Raw genomic sequence first — 20,822 nt, 5'->3', positions numbered from 1 at the left:
TTAAGGAAAGAAACAGGTTGGTCATATGGTGAGGGATGACAAGTGGAGAGCTTGAATACTCTGATTACTGTCTTTCCCACATCAAGAGAAAGCAAGAAAGGATTCATCTTGGATAGACCCTTTGCAGAAAACTTATGGAAGAACGTGGACAAAAACTGCATAGGATGAGCAAGTTTCAAATCTTCACCACTGGAAGGAACATCTAGATCTATGACATCACAAATTGTTTACCAAGGAAGAGCCAAATTGCCAATGAAATGTCCCACACTAGGTCAATGTCCCATTACTTCAATTGGGCAACTCTATAAAAATAAAATTTTGGTCATAAAAAATTTGTTGCAATGCCATATTTAATTACTATTTAATAATTCTCCCCATTTAACATTCTCCTGGTAAACTCCAGATTATTAGTTTTTTTGAAATGTTCAATTAAACAAATTTAACCACAATTTAAATGATTTACTATACGTACAAGAAAGGCAATGTGCTAGATCCCTAGGGGATGGAGCTATAAAGACACTTTCAGCATTTCACATCCTCAAAAGCTTGTAAACTATTGGTGAGATAAAAACATCTACATGGATAAAGTAAACATCAACACTTTATCTTTTTAACTAAAAATAACCCCAATTTATTTATTAAGCTCTATGAAAAAATCTACAATCATTAAAAACAAAACATTTCTGAAAAAGTACCACCTGGTTCCTATCTGTACAAATAGACTTTATACTGATTTCATCTTATGGGAAACTTTCAGCATAGTAACTTGCTTTACCCACGCAGATCAGCAATCCACTGGAAACTTAAAGAGTCTTAAAGAGAATTGCCTGGAGTACCTAGATTTTTCAGAATCATACACATAACATGTGTTAGAGGCTGGACATGAACTAGGTCTTCCTGTGCAAGGTTATCTCTTATTCATTATGCCATGCTTCCTCAAGAAATATCTAGTATTAAGTTGTGTATAATAGTTTTATAATGTGCATAGAACAAAAATGGGGATGTATGTACCTTGTGGTGAGAAATATAGACAGGAAAGCATATATTAAGGAAAAATAAACTGTGATTTTTCATGTTCTAATATAATAAAAACAACATAAAGTATATTGCAAGCATTCTATTTATTCTTTAATTTTGTATTTACTTATTTTACATATTGTATCCTTAAGAAAAAGATAGCATGGCACAGTGGATAGAGGCCCAGCTTTGAAAGTTGAAGACTTGGTTTCAGACCTGCCTGTGACACACATTAGCTGGGTGATCATGGGCAAGTCACTTTAATTCCAAGGGCCCAAGACAATTCTTTAAGGCTCTAAATTACACATACCCTATTTGCTGATGACATGATGTTTTACTTAGAAAATAGCAGTAAATTATCAAGGAGACTAATTGGGCCAATCAAACAAAATCCATGAGGAAATAATACAGAAACCTCATTCAAAATAATGACAAAATGAATAAAATAATTTGGAGCCAATCAGTCATGGTACTTTTAGAGATTGAATTACAAACTTTTATTGCCTTTCAGTGCTTTATGTCTTTAGAAATACCCCTTGTGGATCACCCCTTGTGGAAAGCTTTTTGGATATCACAGCAAAGAAATGGAAGAACCTCATCAACTGGGGAATGACCAAGTAAATTATATGAGTATAATGTAATATTTTTGCACCATAAGAAATGATGACAGGGACAGAGTCAGCAAATCCTGGGAAAACTTCTATGAGCTGACACAGAAAGAAGCGTAACTAGGAAAACCATTTATATGATAATAGCACTGTGAGTCAGTCAACAAACACTTATTAAGTACTTACTAATTGTTGTTGAGTTGTTTTAGTCATGTCCTATTCTTCATGACCCCATTTGGGGTTTTCTTGGCAAAAATATTGGAATGGTTTGCCATTTCCTTCTCCAGCTCATTTTACAGTTGAGGAAACTGAGGCAAACAGAGTTAAATAATTTGTCCAGGGTCACACAACTAGTAAGTGTCTGGGGCCAGATTTGAACTCATGAAGAGGAATATTCTTTTCCATTGTGCCACCTACCTGTCCTAAGTACTTACTAGAAAAAATTCTTTAGAAAAGTAAAAACATAGTTCCTGCTCCTGCAACATCTCCCACATCCACTCCTTTCTCTCCCCTATCATGGTCACCACCCTAGTTTAGACCCTCAAAACTTTTTGCCTAGACTGTATCATCTGTCCTGCTCAAGAAGCTTGTAGTGGCTCTTTACTGCAGCTAAGATAAAATACAAATGTTTCTATTGCATTTAGAGCCCTCTGCCTATGGACTATCTTTGAAGATGTATTATACAATCTACTCCAACTCGTCTTCATGGTATCCCTTGCATGACATTCCACCTCTGATGTCTGTGTCATTGTGGAGGCTGTCCTCCCAGGACTAGAGTTAATACCTCCAATTTCCTTTGTAATTAAAAAAGTTTTTTTATGTCTTTTTTTTTTAACATCATCAATACATCCTCCAGTATTCCTCCTCCTCCCAAAGCACCATCTCACATAATAAATTACATTTTAAATACCAAAAAAAAAAAAAACAACCAGCAAAACTGGTCAATACATCAAAAAAGTCTGAAAATACATACAATGTAACAAAATATATTTTTCATGGTACAAAGGCGTGAGAGAGTAGGAGGTGTCTTTTCTTTCAAGCCAGACTTGTTCTTTGTTATTATCCAACATTCACTTTTGGTTTTCTTTTGTTTGTGTATATGGCTCTTCTTTCTACTTACATTTTTGTCTTCATGTATTGTTTTCTTGGCACTGCTTACTTCACTTTGCAACAGTTCATGCAGATCTTTCTTTGCTTCTTTGTATTCCTCTCTTAACTTCTACATCTGCCTCTTAGAATTACTGGCTTCTTTCAAAACTTAGCTCAAACATCACCTCCTACATGAAGCTTTTCCTGATCTACCTGGTACTGATGTACCTTAAAAATTAATTTTTTTTTGTTATCTACTTATATGTATACATATTGTTTCCCCCAGAATATTAAGCTTCCTTCCCTAAGCCAGGTATCATTCCAATTTAGCACCTGGAACTTAGCAGGCACTTAATAAATGCTTGTTGATTTTTTGTTTGTTTAGAAGTTTGACCTCAATAAACCTAAGATATATGAGCTGAATACTAAAAATCATGTCATAAGAGGTGGAGCCAAGATGGTGGAATAAAAGCAGTGACTTCCTTGAGCTCTCCCACAAACCCCTCCAAATACCTGTAAAAAATGGCTCTAAACAAATTCTAGAGCAGCAGAACCCACAAAAAGAGTGAAACGAATTTCCAGCCCAAGGCAACCTGGATTGTTAATTGGAAAGGTCTATTGCACCTGGCTGGGAGAGGAGAGCAGTGCAGTTCAGCATGGGCCTCACAGGCAAAGATCAGGCCTCAGCGAATCTGAAGCAGGCCTCAGGGAACTAAATCATGGGCAGCTGTGGCGGTTTCCAGATTTCTCAACCCACAAAGCCAAAGACAACTTAAAAGGTCATCAGGAAAGGTCTGTGACAGAGGTGAGAGAGAAGCTCGGTCCAAAGCTCAGTCCCAAAGCACAGCCCTGGGGCAGTGGCTGCTTCCAGAACTCTTGTCCCACAGACTGAGTGGCTGATCAGAAGGGGATTGCAAGGATCTTTTTGTTGGTGTTGAGGCAGGAATCTCTTGCTTTGCCCATGCTTGGATCTGGGTCACAGTTCTGGGGTAAAGAGAAGTGCTGGCGTGGTGGAGCTTGTGGTGGTGGTGGAGAGGGAATCCTCCTCACAGTTCCAAGGCAGAAAAGAGTGCTTGTGGTCACTCATAGACCAGAGCACAAGCCAGGAAAGGAGTAAACACCTCGCCCCTTATCATACTACCTTGAAAGAACTGAAAATTTATAGGTCCCTAGAAGTATTTCCGAAAACAGCTGCAGAAAACACCCCAAGCTTGGGACAGCACATTCTCCACACTGGAAGGAGAACCCTACCTTAACAAAGATTTTAAAAGTTAAGTAATTGGCTGGGAACATGAGCAAACAGTGCAAAAGAGTCAAACCATAGAATCTTACTTTGGTGACAAAGATCAAAACATACAATCATAAGAAGACAACAAAGTGAAAGCTCCTACATCCAAAGCCTCCAAGAAAAATATGAATTGGTCCCAGGCCATGGAAGAGTTCAGAAAAGATTCTGAGAAGCAAGTAAGAGAAGTAGGAGAAAAACTGGGAAGAGAAATAAGAGTGATGCAAGAAACTCATGAAAAATAAGTCAACAGCTTGCTAAAGGAGACCCCAAAAAATACTGAAGAAAATAACACCTTAAAAAACTGCCTAACCTAAATGGCAAAAGAGGTCCAAAAAGCCAATGAGGAGAAGAATGCCTTATAAAGCAGAATTGGCCAAATGGAAAAGGAAATCCAAAAGCTCACTGAAGAAAATACTTCCTTAAAAATCATGTCATAAAAAACAAACAAAAAACTAGAACACAACCATGTCAGTTACCTTTCACATCTAAAGCTAAGGGAAGAATTCTTAACCAAACAAAGAATTCCAACAATTGTAAGGAATAAGACATTAAGCATTTGTATAGTGCCTATTATGTGCCAAGTGCTTTACAAATATTAACTCATTTAATATTCACAACAACCTTGTAAGGTAGGTGTAGCTAATGTCTTTGTTTTAGAGTTGAGGAAACTGAGACAGAGTGATTTGCCCAGGGTCACACAACTAGGAAGTTATCTGAGGGCAAATTTCAACTCAGGTCTTCCCAACTCCAGGTCCAGTGCTCTAGCTACTGCATCATTCAACTCTTCTATTTTATCACAAAATATTAAACAGATAATTTTAATGACAAGAAATTTAAAAGTTTTTGCCTGAAGAAAATCAATACAACTAGACTAAAAAAAAAGGAAACTCAATTAAGAAAAAATTATTTGCATTAAATATCTTTTATAGGGACTTGATAAGGACATTAGTACAAACAGATAAGACTTAGAGCCATTCTTCTATGGATAAGCGATCAAAGGATATGAACAGGAGTCAAAAGAAGATTATATAAATGAATCATCAGTGTTAGAGAAGCTTCAGAAAAACAAGCACACTAATATAATATTGCTTATATTGCCAATCACTGTTTATGTGTTGCTGAGTTCCTTTCTCTTCCTCCTTTTTTATTCTTTGCTAAAATCACTCATTCATTAGGTGGGGAGAGGGGTTAACTTAGAAATGAAAGTGATATGAAAATGATAGAAATAAAATATATTTTTCAAAGAATATTTTATTCATCTATCAGATACAATCTAGAAACAGGTCTAAGAATTATAAATCAGTTCCTAAAGACATCATGTTGCCATCTTCGGCCAAAAAAAGTTTAAAAAAAAAAAGGCTGGGTATCATATCAAAAACGGTAGGTGTCACCTAATAAAACAAGAACTAATATTCTACTACTATATAAAAACAGAGTTTATCTAAACTCAGAATATCATATGCTCTTCTACCAAACCTCAAAAAAAATAAGAATAAAACAAACAAAAAACCTTCACAGACATACTGGAGAGGAAAATGTACAGAAGCATACCTCAAATTATTTAGGGTTTTTAAGGTAGTGGTCTTTCCTAAGGATACAACAAATTATTTTATTTAAACAACAGAATACTCGTAATATTAAAACTAAGCATTAGCCCACAAGACTTTAAAAGGTGGAGCAGGAAACATGAATGCTATTTTATACAAGTAATAAGTTCTATATAACATTACTCAAAGATATAGTACTTTTTAATACTACATACACAATAAAAAAAAGAATGGAAATTAAGAATCAGGTTGAGATGAGAAGTGAGAGGGTAGCTACACCCTAATCTTTGTTTCTGTAAAGATGGTTTTGTAATTGTACTCATATGGTTCCTATCTATATCTTGGTACAGAGAATCCCAAATACTTTACACATTCCGTAGCTATTTTGAGTGAAATTGAACTACTTCATCTTAACTTGATTTTGTTGGCTATGTAAAGAAATACTGATGGTTTATGTGGATTTACTTTATAACCAGCAACTTTGCTGAAGTTAACATTTCAATTAATTTTTTAGTCGACTCTTTTACATTTTCCAGATAACCCATCAAAACCATGAATTTTATTTCCTTTTTGTTTATGCTTATTCCATTATTTTTTTTGTCACACTGCTACAGCTAACATTTCTAGAATTATGTAGAATAGCAGCGGTGACAATGGTTATATTTGAATAACCCCGATCTTACTGTAAAGGCCTCTACTTTTTCCTACTTGCATATAATGTTGGTTTCTTGGTTTTTAGACAGATACTGTTTACCACAGAAATTCTCAACCTGGACCAACATAGATTTCAGAATTTGTGAACTCAGATGGAAAAAAAAAATTACATTTTTATTTTCACTTTCTTCAACTAAAATTTAGCATTTCTTATTCTGAAAAGGAATATAAAGGCTTTACCTAGCTGCCAAAGGGGTCCATGGCAAATAAAAAAGGTTAAAACCCCCTGGCTTAGCATATTAAGGAAAGATTTTCATTTATGCCTCCCTGTTCTAATGTTTTTAACAGAAATGAGCTCTGGATTTAGTCAAAAGCTGATTTTTCAGTGGAACCAATGAAATACATTGAAAAAGTCCCAAAACACATGCAATGTGGACATCTTCCATGTCCTTGAAAGGTGGGTTGGGAGTATCCTCTCATCTTCTTTTAAGCCATTTTATTTTGCAACATTAACTTTAATTTTTGTGTGAGTGGTTGTTTCTATTTATATTGCTATTAGACACTGTGTATTGTTTTCTTGGCTCTGCTTACTTTATTTTGGATCAGTTCATATAGCTTTTTCCATGCTTCCCTACATTCATCACAATCATAATTTCTTAGAGCACAGTAATATTCCGTGACATTCATGTATCAATTTGGCCATTCTCCAATAGAATGGTATCTACTTTGTTTCCATTTCTTTGCTATCACAAAAAGTTACCATAAATATTTTGGCATATATGAGGACTTGCTTATATATGGTTTACTTGGGTTTTAATCCCAGTAACAGAATCTCTGTGTAAAGGGGATGGACATTTTATTCACTTTATTTGCATAATTCCAAATTACTTTCCAGAATGACTGTACTAATTCATAGCTCTACCAATAATGCACCACTATGTCCCACATCCCCTCTAACATTGACTACTGTGATTTTTTTTGTCTTTTTTGCCAACTTACAAGGTGTAAGGTAAAACCTAAAGGTCGTTTTGATGTGCATTTCTCTTATTTCTTAGTGATTTAGAATATTCTTTCAAGTACTTGTGAATACTTTGCAATTCTTCTTTTGAGAACTATTTATTCCTATCTTTTGACCACTTATCCACTGGGGAATAGCTATTGGTCTCTCTCTCTTTCACACACATACATACATATACGTTAATTATTTACATATATCTTGGATAAAGTATTATATTTTTCCTACCTATTTTGTGTGTGACTATTATGTAGCTTCCTTAATTATCTTTTAGCTTAGTGTATTTTTTTGCTACTCCTGCTTTTTTAGGTCAACTGAAACACAACAGATTTTGTTCTAGTTCCTTATTTTAGTTGTGTGAATATTTGTTTTAAGTATGCTGTTTACAAATAATGTTGTTGAAATAGCATCAGATGCTGCTTTTTTATCTATCTACTATATTTCTCTATGTTATGAATGAATTTATCCCTTTCATAGTTTTGATTATTAAATGTGCATTTCCATCCACCCTATTTTCCTGTAGTATTTTCCATCCATCTTATTTTTACTTCATACCCCTACCCCTTTGTGCTGTCAGAGGGAGTAACAGGTTAGATAATTACATTAGCGTGATTCAGTATATCACTATTCATGTTCTAAGGTTTGAACTGGTACAATTAATCCTAAGCTTTCTATATTATGAATGGAAGCAAATTTAACCTATTAAAGCATTAGAGAGCAGTTTACAGCCAAAATTAGAGAAAAATTAACCCAGAAATTGACTACAAATCATACTGCATTTTTAAAATAAACACAATATGCTTTTTTTAAAACAAGTAAATATATTAACAACTTATAATTACTCAAGAAATTTACTATCATTTTTAAACACTTAAAATGCTTGATGTGGTTTTAAAAAGGTCAAACATTGATAATGAATCTGACTTACAATGTGAGCACATTTCCAGGGGGTAGCTTGCTTCATTTCCCTGAAATTAAAAAAAAAAAAAAGTTTGATTAATCATAACTAACTAGTCATATGATATGCTAAATGTAAATATTTTATAGTTCAGAGCATGTGAAATGGATGAAATACCAAATTCTACATGTTTCCATGCCAAAAATAGGAGCTTATACACAAAAACCAAAATAAATATTTTAGAAAGGTTAAGGCAATCTTAAGGCAATAAGAAAAATCAGGAAAATAACACACATACATACACACAAACCCCTGAACACGCTATAATTGTTATGACCAAGCCTGGCCCTAAAAAAAGACATAAGAAAATAAATCTACTTCCTTTCTTTACAGAGATGAGGGGCCTATGGGTGTGAATTATTGCAAAAATATAAGAAATGATGAGGCACTTCCAAGTCATGTGAGCAACAAAGACGGCAGACCAGACATTTTTTCTGATTCCCTACCATTTCACAAAACTCCCCAGAACAGAAATTATGTGCCAAAGATAAAGCAATTTCAAGTGTTTCCATGGTCTAGGATGCTATGAATCAAAAACAAGGTTAAAAACAAAACCCAAATCATAGGAAATTATATTCACTGATCAACTCATTCACTATCCTGCCTCCACTACCAGCAGTGAGGCTACACTAACGTGGTGGGGGGGGGAGGTGGAGGGGAAGAGATGTGCTTAGTCTTCCACCATGACTGAGGGAAGAGCACAGCATCCAGTTAGGGCCAGTTCTGACCACCCAAAACTCAGTACAGCAGAGACCTACGCTGGTGAACAGTGAATTGCCTAGTATGGAAGGAGGTTGAATTGCTTTGGGATCCAGTCCTCAAGGAAATCACAATCAGAGGGGGAAGGAGTAAGAAGTGAGCAATAAGCAAAATACAGGGACAAAAAGACTTAAAGTACCAAAGATTCCAGGAAGAAGAAATTCAAATTATGTTAAATTCTTGAACATACACAGATAAGTCAACAGGAAAAATAGTAATAACAGAAATATGACCTCTAGATCAAGTAAACGTATTCAGGCATCTATAAATAAACTGCCAAACACAGGAAAATGATCTAACACTTGGGAAGTTGAGGATAACACGTAACCACAACACACTGTTCCTAAATGGTTTATAAGACATTAGAATCACAAGAGTAGAATTTATTTCCTGCAGTGCAAAAATAATAAGCAGAACAGAAAATTCTAAATCTGTAATGGCAAGCCTCACCAAAGGAACAAAAGAGAGAACAATAGATTGGGAATGCAAATACGTAAGTGAAAGACAATCTAGAAGAAGAGAAGCAAAAACATGAACATCAAAATAAAATACGCTCACTATGCAAGCAAAATATATGGATCTGGAAGACGAAGATACATAGCGACAACCTAAGGATCATATCTTCCAGAAGAACCTGAAAGGACAAAAGAACCTTAACATTACAGTGAAGGATATAATAGAAGAGAAATACCCAGAACTTCTGAACATAGAAAATAAATTCCAATAGAAAGAATCACAGATAGCACCCAGAAAAAAAACCTAAGATTGCAATCCAATTCAGAAACAATAAGTTCTGCAAGCCATCGAAATCATTTGAATAGAGCAAGACTATTCTGTGTCCACTAGAAAAAAGGAGGAAGGAATGGAATAATGCATTCAAAGAGCACTGGGGCACAAGATGCAGCCCTGGGTGACCTATCTTGAAAATGTGAGCCTAAACCATACAGGAAAAAATGATGACTGTTCAATAATACAGAAGAGTTTTTGACACATATTTAGAAAGAAAATTGGAAACTGAAGAGATTATTTCCATCTTAAACAACCCAAACAATAGAAATGCAGGAGTGAAAAAATGCAGAGAACAACAGCAACAGAGTAACAGCAAAAAGACCAGTAAAACACTTCTTTCAAAATGCACACAAGGAGACAGGTGAAGGCAGAAATCTGGGAGGGGCATCAGTAAAGAAGTGGAGGGGGCATTATAAACAGAACCTGGTGACAAAATGCCAAAAGATGAAAGCTTCCTTTGTGGGACTACATTAAAATACAGGCAGACACATAAAGGGGGTAGGGGGAGAGAAACAAGGGAATAGAGAGGAGTAAATTATTCACTGGGATCAAATCAAGGGCTATCTATTAGAGGAGGGTGACATCTTTGGCCAACAGAGGACCAGATGAAGAGAAGGGGGTAAAGACTGAAAGGGGAAGAAAAGAAAGAGGTCTTACTTTGGAGAAGGGAGAGGGTTCCCCTGATGAATGCTCCTTTGCATGAAGGGAAATGAGGACATTACACTGTATGAGGACTAGAGATTTTGTTGCATAAAAAGTCTACTTATTCTGGGAGGAGAGGAGTTGGAACTTCTGAGGGAAACTGGCACCAGGAGGAGTAAGAACGAATGGATCCAAGGAGGTTACAGGTAAATGTAGGGGGAAAAAAAGGTCAACAAGAAGGAATATAGACAAGGACTGGAGGGGAGGTTCCTTACCATGGGGCAGTGTCCTCTCTGATACCTGAAATAATTGGCATTGTTATTATAAGAGAGTGAGGCACAACAGAAAAGCAGAATTCATAGGGTAAGCCCTATAAGGCAGTGGCAGAAAGTACTTAGAGGACAATGCCCAGAATGGATACTTCGTAAGCTTTAAAAGAGAAGGGGAAAAAAAGAGACCACATGATTATAAAGGCCATGAATCAGAGAATGAAGGTTTAGAATAAGCAGAAAGAGAAAACCAATAACGGAGAGAAAGAAATCCTTTTTTGAAAGAGGTGCAAAAAAACCACAAAAAAACCCATGAAATTAAAAAAAAAACACTAATGAACAGGATAAACTGAAAAGAAGGAAAGAAGGGAGAATCTGCTTGACTAAGGAAAAAAAGAGGGGGTAGAAATATTTAACCAGATAAAACCATGAGAGAGAAACTAATAAACAAAGCCCTAGAGGGAAAGGAAAATGAGAAGAGAAGATCAGGAGTGAAGGGGAAGAGAGCCGGGGGGAGGGGGGGATATTAAAGTAAAGTAACTGAAGGAATGTAATATGTTAACAACAGAAGAGGGGGAAAACATAACTTAAACCTCAATTTTAGATATGGAAAAAAATATAAAACTAACTTTTATAACTAAATGTAAATGGATTAAGCAATCTAATAAAACAAAAAAGAATGACAGATTGGATAAGAAAACAAAACCTCACAATCTATTGTTTACAAGACACACTTTTTTTAAACGCATATACACAAAATAAAATTGAAGATGGCAAAAAATTTACTATGTATCAAGTGAATCCAAAAAAGCAGGAGTTGTAACCATGCTGTTTGACAAAGCAAAAACAAACATCCCCTCCCAAAAAAGGAGGGGGATAAGCAAACTATATTACTCTGAAAGAAATCATAGACAAACCAATACCAGTAATAAATTTAATGCTCCAAATAGCCAAACTTCATACACTGTTGTCAAAAACTGAGAAAGAACTCTACCAGGATCCTTTATGAAATAAATACAGTCACAGTATGCAAACCAAGAAATGATAAAACACAGAAAGAAAACTGTAAGCCAGTATCATATTGACTCAAAATTTCTAAACAAAATCCTATCAAACAGATTAGAGTGCTTGATCCAAGAAATCATTCACTATTATCAAGTGGGATTTATACCAGGGATGGAAGGATGGTTCAACATTAGGAAAACAATCAACATAATTAATCATATTAAAACTCCAAATATCTCAAACCATATAATTATCTCAACAGGTGCAGAAAAAGATTACGACAAAATATAACACTCTTTTATACTAAAAATCTTACAAAATATAGGTACAATGGGATCTTTAAAAAAAAGCCATCTATCTAAAACTAAAAGCAAACATAATACGCAATAGGGATATACTAGAAACCCTTTCCAAAAAATACAAGAGTGAAGGAAGGTTGCCTATTCTCCCCATTATTATTTGACATGTTAATGGAAATGTCAGCAACAGCAATAAAATAAGAGAAAAAAATTAAAAGAACACGTAAAGAGAAGATAAAACTATCCCTGTTTGCTGATGATGTGATGGTTTACTTGGAAAATCCCAGGGAACAGGCAAAGACACTAATTGAGACAATAACTTCAGCAGAGTTGCAGGCTACAAAATCCTCAAAAATCAATAGCATTTCTTTATAATACTGACAAAACACCAGAAGCAATAATAGAAAAGGAAATCCCATTCTGAATAACTATAACATGTATAAAATATCTGGGGATCAACCTCCCAAAGCACCGAAAACTTACATAGATACAATTCAAAATATAACCACCTAAGTAGCTTCAGGAATATTCAGTGGTCATGATGAAACTGTACCAATATAATAAAAATGACAATACTATAAAAATTAATGTACACTCTTAATAGTATACCAATCAAATTACCCAGAGAATACTTTATAGAATTTGATAAAATAATAAATTTAGAAAAACCAAAAGATCTAGAATATCAAGAGAAATGATAAAAAGAAGGATGAAGGGGGAATAGCACTTACAGACTTCAAAGCATATTATAAAATGGCATTCATCAAAGTCCCCTGGTATTGGTTAAAAAATAGGCCTATCTATAGATCAGCGCAGAAGAGGGAGTTTCTGAAACTACAGGACTCAATAATCTAAGTGTTCCATAAAGTGGAAAACAAGTTACCTATGGAAAAATTTCCCATTTCATAAAAACTGCTGGAAAAAGTAGAAAGCAGTGTAGCAGAAATTAGGCTTACACCAACACCTTACACCACACTACATTCTAAACGGATATGTGACTTTAATATTAAAGATCATAATATAAAAAATAAAAGGGAACAAATAATGTACCTCTCACACCTAGGGATAAGAGATGCACTCTTAATCAAACAAGAGATAGAGACAATTACAAAAGAAAGCAGATAACATTGATTACTTGAAACCCAAAAGCTTCTGGACAGATAACACTAATGCATTTAGGATAAGGAAAGTGGTTGAATGAGAAAAAAATCTTTGTATCAAATTTCTCTGATAAGAGTTTGGTATGCATGACAGATAAGTTTATGTGTGTGTATATATACAGAAGTACATATGTACATATACACATAAATACAGACATATACATATACACACATATGAATAGCCATTCCACAATAGATAAATGTTCAAAAAATATGAACATTTCTCAAAAGAACTGCAAAGTTGTCACAACTATATGAAGAAATGCTCCAAATCATTAATAATAAGAGAAATGCAAAACAAAACACTCGGATTTCACCTCACACTCTGCAAAATAGCAAAAATACCCCCCAAAATGGTAATACTCCATATTGGAGGGCTTGTGGAAAGATGGGCACAACTGTGAAATAGTATAACATTTTAGAAAGCAATTTTGAATTATGCAAATAAAGTGACTAAAACATTTTTCACCCTTTAAAACAGAGATTCTGTATATTGTGCTTATATACTGTGCTTTATACTGTCCTTATATTACAAGGAAGATATCATATATAAGTCCCTATATACTCCAAAATGTTAATAGCAGGTCTTTTTTGTGATCAATAAGAATTGGAAATAAAGTAGATGCCCATCAAATAAGGAATTATGGTACACAAATGTAATGGAATAGTACTGCACAGAGAAACATGCTAAGATCTATATGAATCAATGCAAAGTGAAGTAAGCAGAGCCAAGAAAACAATATACATAGTAACTACAACAATGTAAATGGAAATAAGGACACATCAAAAAATTAAAAGTCAATGTAACAAAATTATAAAGACCAGGTGGATCCTTGAATGAAGAGAGATGCAATAAAGGCAAATTCACGTTACGTGAGAGATGGTTGAATGAACCAGAGCTGTTAGATCTAAATAAGAGATGCTTTAGGGGATATATGGTATCTGGACTGGAGACTGTTTTGGAGGGATGAGGCATTACTGTTTTTTTGGGTGGTTGCTGTTGTTGTTTTTTAAAGACAATTCTGTCAAATAGGGTAAGGTAGAAGTCCTTAATAAGTGGCAGGAGGTTTCGAATGAGATGGCTTCCAAATTCAGTCCCCCAAAAGGGGTAGTTGTGAAACTTGACTTTCCTCTACCTAGTGTTAACAAAAGGGAAGGCGAAGGAAATAAGCATTTATACTGTCAGGCACTGTGCGAGACACTTTTTACAAATTGCTCATTTAATCCTCACTACAACTTTATGAGGTAAATGCTACTATTATATTCATTTTAAAATTGAGGAAACTGAGGCTAACAGATGGTTAAGTGACTAGCCCAGTTTCATATCACTAGCAAGTGTCTGAGGTCAAATTTGAACTCAGATCTTCCTACCCCCAGGCCCAGAGCTCTATCTACTGTACCTCAACATTAGATATTTTAACAACTACACCACACTCTTGGGCCTTGCGGTCACCTAAAATTCCAGGGATTTCACAAACTGCTGATGGGTCTGGTCTCTCCTATCCTTTACTTAAGTCTCTCTTTCAAAAACCTTCTGAAAAGTCCCTGAATCCATGTCTTCCTACTCCTCTGGATGTCAGCTGCTACCAGGAGCTCTGATCCCCTTCTCCTGAGTTAGGAAAAGTGATCTAAGCACCAAAATCCTTAAAATTATACCCACTGTAAGGTCTCCATCTCCCTTTAGAGAATATCTCCTTTCCCCATGGAAGTGTTCATCAGTGGCTCCCCTCACCACAGAAACAAGATTTCCCACTTTCTTTCTTCCTGTTTCAATCCCTCCCTTTGCCACCTAAGCAAGTTTCCCGTAGGCTCTCTTCTTCCTGAGGGATTACAGCAGTTACTGGCCTTTTGTTGTTAACTTTTGACTTGAGTAGGGCACATCATATATTCCCCTCTTCCTCTTTATGTGCCTTCCCATTCTCTTAATTCAGTCCCACAAAAACACTGATTCACCTGTGGGGAGACTGTTGGAAGGTTCATTTCATGACGTTCAGGATTGATTCTTCACTATTATTTCTACTTGACTTCTGCTTTTACCTATCTCCTTGTGCATTTTTAGAAAGAAATTTTTAATGGTCTTTCTCCTGATATTTTGTTGAGGTCCTTGGGTTGTTCTATTTGTATCCTTTGGTTGTATTTCTGTCTGGGGGGTTTGAAAATCAAATACTTTGAATGCCTTTTTATTGAACATCCATCTTCCCCCTTCCGTCCTCCCCCAGGGGGGTGGGGGGAGAGTACTACTGTTTGGGTTCAGGCTCGTCTGCTCTTTTAAAACATTATTCCATTCCCTCTTATGGTATCTGGTAAATGCAGAATGATATCATTATTTGAATTTCCTTTCCTTAAGATTTGTAGGTCTTTCTCTGGGTTGCTTACAGAATTTGTTCTTTGTCATTGGAATTGTTCAATTTAACCAGTATGCAGCTGTTCATCCTTCATTTTCAAAGAAGACCAATGACATCATGGGGTGATGTCTTGACTTGTGTGTGAATTGGATTTAAGTGAGGCAGAGGTGCACAAAGTTGTTAGCCTCTTTTCCAACAGTCATCGAAGTCCAGTGGCAAGACAAAAATTCTCTTCTAAAAACTATTCAGGAATATCTTGCTTCATGCTCTCCTGGGAATCTACAGGGCCCTCTGCCTCATCAAGTTGATTAATTTTCTGTGGTCTTACAATATTTATTTATAGATGTCTGGACTCCTTTAGCTGATCTAGATGCCACGTTCCTTCTGTTCTTAATATCTTCTCTGTTGGCTTAATGTGCTTATGCTCAAGGTCTTTTTCTTACTTTTGAGATTTTTGGTAATTTTAATCTTTTTTTTTTTGCCTTATATTGTCTTACTGCTCATTTTCTGACTCTTTCTCCTTTGATTATGGCTTTTCTGGGGGTTGGACTTCAAAGTTGTCTCAGATTCCTCACAATCTGAATAATTTACATTTCATGGACCTCAATCTCTGCCCCAAGTGACTTCTGGAGGACCGGAGAAAGGAGGGGGCAACACAAATCGTCCCAACAAGATGCTAGGCTCTTTCCCTCAGGCTTGCTAGAGTGATTATCAGTATTATCCCAATTTATCCTGTATATATCTTTGGTACATAGTTTTTTCCATGCTGTCATCCTCATTAGACTATAAACTCCTTATGACCAACGGCTGTTTTTTGCCTTTTTTTGTATCCTCAGTACTTAGCACAGTGCCAGTCACAAAGCAATTACAATTATGCTAGTTGCCTCCCTCTCTTCAGTTCCTTGCCACTATCCTAGTACAGGATAGATAACCTTTTATTACCATCCATATGGACTATTACAAAGGCCTAAAAGGTTAATGTAGTGTGGTTCCTTGAATTTTCAACTTAAATTCAGTCCAGTGGTCTCCAACTCCAAATTCACATTTATTTTCAGAGTAAAAGGTACCCAGGAAATGTAGAATCAGAAAAGGAAGGGTGTCATTATGGTATCCAGTTAAATACTTGGAAGGAGAACTCCAAGAGCACTGGGTAGATTCTTTCAAAAGTTAAAGGAAGATGGGTAGAAATCTGCACTATTATAAAGAGTAATATCACAGATCCATATGTATATAAGAATTAATCTATTTCCACCAAGATTATCTAAACTTTTGCTTCCTTTCACAAAGATCTGTTAGAAGATCATTCATTTCTCTAAACAAAGGACCCCATTAAATACTTTGGGGTGGGAGTGGGAGTCAAATAGCTTTAAAATCTAGTCCAAGCTCCTCCTAAGAGAGATGTAGAAATGAGGCCCTGCCTGATAGCTAACAAAGCTCATTTTGGTAGATCTGGTCACCTGATTCAGTCCAGTACATTTCCCCTGATCCTTTAGGGGACTTACAATAAAAAGATACTGTAATTTTTTAAAGCATAAGTCATCTTCTCCCACCTCCAACTGAGTTTAATTTCTTTACCACTCAGAAAAAAATGAAAAAGGTAAATAAAGGTCAGGGAGAACAGAAGAAATTATTGAAGAACAACAACAGCAGTGCAAAATTTAAAAATGAAGACAGAATAAAGTTTATTTTAAGAAAATACTAACCACCTATATAGGGTAACTAAGTGGTACTGTGGATAGAGCACAAGGCTTGGAATCAGGAAGGCTCATCTTTATAAGTTCAAATCTGGCGTCAGACATATAACTTATTGTGTAACTGTGGACCAATCACTTAATCCTGTTTGCCTCACTTCCTCATCTATAAAATGAGCTGGAGAAGAAAATGGCAAACCATTGCAGTATTTTGCCAAGATACCACTCCCTCCCCCCACCAAATAAAGGGGTTACAAAAAGTCGGACACTAGTGAAATGACTGAACAACAAAACCACGTATAACCTTCTGACCCTTCTACTTGGGTTAGTGTTGCATCTTCTATTTCAGTCACTCCTTAAAAAAATAAATAAATAATTTTTCAGATTTACCTTTAAACTTACTTTCTGTGGTACCATCAATGTGCTAGGCACAAGGTGGCATTTCAAGTTACATGCTTTTATATCTGATTTTCCACATATTAAGGACCAATGCGCAAAAGGTTTAGGCTCCACCTAATGTATTTATCAACTTCAACAATTACAGTTATTTTTAGCCAAATTATACAATCATATAATTTAAATGATGTTGAATATGATCATACTTTTCATGAAATAGAAATGAGAACCAAGAAGTTCTGATGTATCAATTATTTCACATACTGCAAGACTAGGAAAAAAGAGCCAAGAGTTTTATAAATCAACTGACATCCAATTATAAATTACAGAAACAAGGAGTCATCTAACAACAACAAAATACTTACAGCTTGTTAGTTTTAAAAACTACAACCAAATAAGGCAATGCTGTCCTCAATTAAATCTAATAAATTGATTTTATTGAATATTCTGACAGCATACCCTTTGAAAGCATTTAGAGGTTTACATTATCACTCTATAAAATTTATTTCTACTTATTTTAACCCTGACTGACATTTTAAAGATGAAAGTAGTATTAACAAAATTGGAGAGTTACAGCAGGAAGAAAAAAGGAGTTGGGTTTTGTTTTGTTTTTTTTTGAAGGAGGTTTGGAGAGTGTACCTCTTCTGTCAAAAATACGCATTCTTTCATAAAATTCTTTTGAAAATAAATTTTATTTACTATTGTGACTCAATGACAACAGTTTCTCTTACTGGTTTTGCATGTAAAGTTTTCAAGAATATTGGTGGATTAGTTTGACCTGAAGAAAAAGATAATTTTTTTTTGTGTTTAATAAGAATGTATATGTAGAGCCTATATCAGATTGCATGCCATCTTGGGGAAGGAGTGGAAAGAGAGGGGGAGAAAATTCAAAACCCCAAAGCTTATGGAAGTGAATATTAAAAACTAAAAATAAATTAGTTTAAAAAAAAGATATTTTTAAATTTTTTTAATCCAATTAAAGGGTAACTGCCTTATCACCTATACCTTGATCATTACAAATTACCTTCTGCTCTGTAATTTACTAAATAAAGCACACTGCTCTCTCAAAATGACTATGTACAACTACTATACAACCTTCATCCCTAGAAATAGCTAAATAGCTTGAAAAGAATAACTGGAATGGCTTAATTCTTTGCAAAGGGGATGTTGGGAAGGAAAGGAGACCTAGATAATGGTGTGGTATAAAGTTAACTGGGATGGAAGGTAGGAAATGTCTCCTAGTCTCAGTTTTGCTATTTACTGTGTGACTTTGGATATTCATATAACCTCTCTGCACCTCATTTTCTTAATCCATAAAATGAAGAGAATTGTACCAAAAGATCTCTATTGTTTTCAACTCAAATTCTAGGCTCTAAGTCAAAGATAGTGCTGAATCCAGGCCAGGGGAACAGAACAGGCCTGAGGACTTATAGCTTCTCCAAATCTGATCTATGCAGAAGTCACATTAATAGCAAGAGTTTCCACACTAGGGACTTACAAAGAGAAGAGAAAGGCAGATGGTATCAGCATATGTAGAGGCCTCCAAATAGAAGCTATGTGACCACATGTTGAATATGTCATAAAGGAAATTCTTCTGGTACAGGTTGGACATATCCTCTTGAGTTTTCTCAGCTCTTGTTACTTTGTGACTTGTTCTGGGGATGAGTCACATCAACAGCAGTGAATTAATTTTGGGGGGAAGGGCAAAAAGGGGAGGGAAAGGGAAAGAAAGACCATCCATGGTGAAGAAATTTCTCAGGACATATCTTAATACTGGGGAGATATGGGGTGTTCTTTTCTTACCAATAGAGAGAAATACAACACAAGCAAAATATCTTCAATGATTAAAGTTTCTTGGCATGTTAAATCTAATATGACTTTATAATATAAATATATTACTAAAATATATTAAGGCTAATATGACTAATAATCACCTATTATTGGTATTAGCAGCTTGTACTCAAAATATTAGTTAATGATATCATGCTTCAGGCATGCATGTTAATGTAATGTACTGTTGCTATTATTAGCTTATAAAATAATTCTAGCCAATAGCAGGTCTATACTTGTCAAAACAACTTGGGAGGGGGATGTTAAATGTCTGCCCAATTTAAAACACTTTGCCAACGTGCTTGGAGTAAAACCCTTTGCCAAAAATTAGGCCAAAGATAAACTATGTACTGCTCCTAAATACAATGAAAACTTCACTTATTCAACTATTATGTTCAATTCAATTTAAACATTTATTAACACTGTACTGATCACATATGAAGGAGAAAAGCAAAATGGCACAGTGAAACAAGAGATACTTTTGCCATGGAGTCAGGAAGACCTGGATTCAAGGCCTGCTTCAGACACAAACCAGCTGTACAACAACAGGCAATTAATTCACTTATCCTCTTAGCAGACTCGGGCAATTCTAAGCTTAAATTATAGATGGGCAGAAAATCTGCACTGGAAGAGCAAGCATTAGAAACTCCATACACTGGTCCAGACCCCCCCTCCCCCCAACTAAAAAAAGTATGTTAAGAATTATGGTGGAGGAGTTGAAGACACAAGAACAGTATCTTCTCCCAAGGAGCTTTTATACTGGGGGGACAGGATAAAAAACATACCCAAATAAATAAGCACAAGGCATGTGAAGAAGGAAAATCACAAAGGACTAGAGGGAAGGATTCATAGAAGGACTGATGCCTGAGAAGAGCTCTGAAATTCAGAAGGAAAGAATTCTAAAAATCAGAAATGAGAAATTAGTTCAAGGCATGAAAGCATGGCTTATGCTAATACAAAGAGACAAAGACTGAATACACAGAACACAGTTATTTGTCCTACTTTACTGGAACATGGCTTTTGTGAAGGGGAATAATGACATAAGAAAGGTGAGACAGAAACAGACAGAGATTTAAAACCCACACTGAAGTAATACTTCATCAGAGGCAATAGGGAGTCATGGAGAACTTTTGAGCAGGAGAGTGACATGGTCAAACCTATGTTCTTTAGAAAAATTCTTTTGGAAGCTCTGGGGAATATGGGAGAAACTAATCCAGGTGTGAGGTGACGATGAGGACTTTAACTAGGGTGGTGCAGTGGGTGTGAGCTGAAAGGGAAAGGATAAAAGAGATGTGCATCAAAAAGACTTGGCAACTGATGCAGTATGAAGGGGTTGGTGAAAGAAAAGGAAGAAGTTAAAAATTATTCAGATTATGAATCTATCACTAGGAGGATGGTGGTGTTAATAAAACTAGGAAAATTTTGGAGAAACAGTTTTGAGAATAGGATATGTGAAGGTAA

The 20,822-nt window shown here is 35.5% G+C and overlaps 1 protein-coding gene across 1 annotated transcript in view; it reads right to left on the bottom strand.

The window, feature by feature from the left end:
- PPP3R1 (protein phosphatase 3 regulatory subunit B, alpha) overlaps positions 1–20,822 on the bottom strand; it is a 90,297-nt gene that overhangs the window by 36,364 nt on the left and 33,111 nt on the right. The window contains exon 2 of the mRNA XM_027865519.1: positions 8,147–8,186. Within this exon, the coding sequence (XP_027721320.1) occupies positions 8,147–8,186 (40 nt within the window). The remainder of the gene's footprint in view (positions 1–8,146; positions 8,187–20,822) is intronic.

This window comes from Vombatus ursinus, unplaced genomic scaffold (assembly GCF_900497805.2).
Source record: "Vombatus ursinus unplaced genomic scaffold, bare-nosed wombat genome assembly UNPS02014778.1, whole genome shotgun sequence".
Classification (NCBI taxonomy): Eukaryota; Metazoa; Chordata; class Mammalia; order Diprotodontia; family Vombatidae; genus Vombatus; species Vombatus ursinus.
This window is presented reverse-complemented; position numbering and strand designations above follow the sequence as displayed.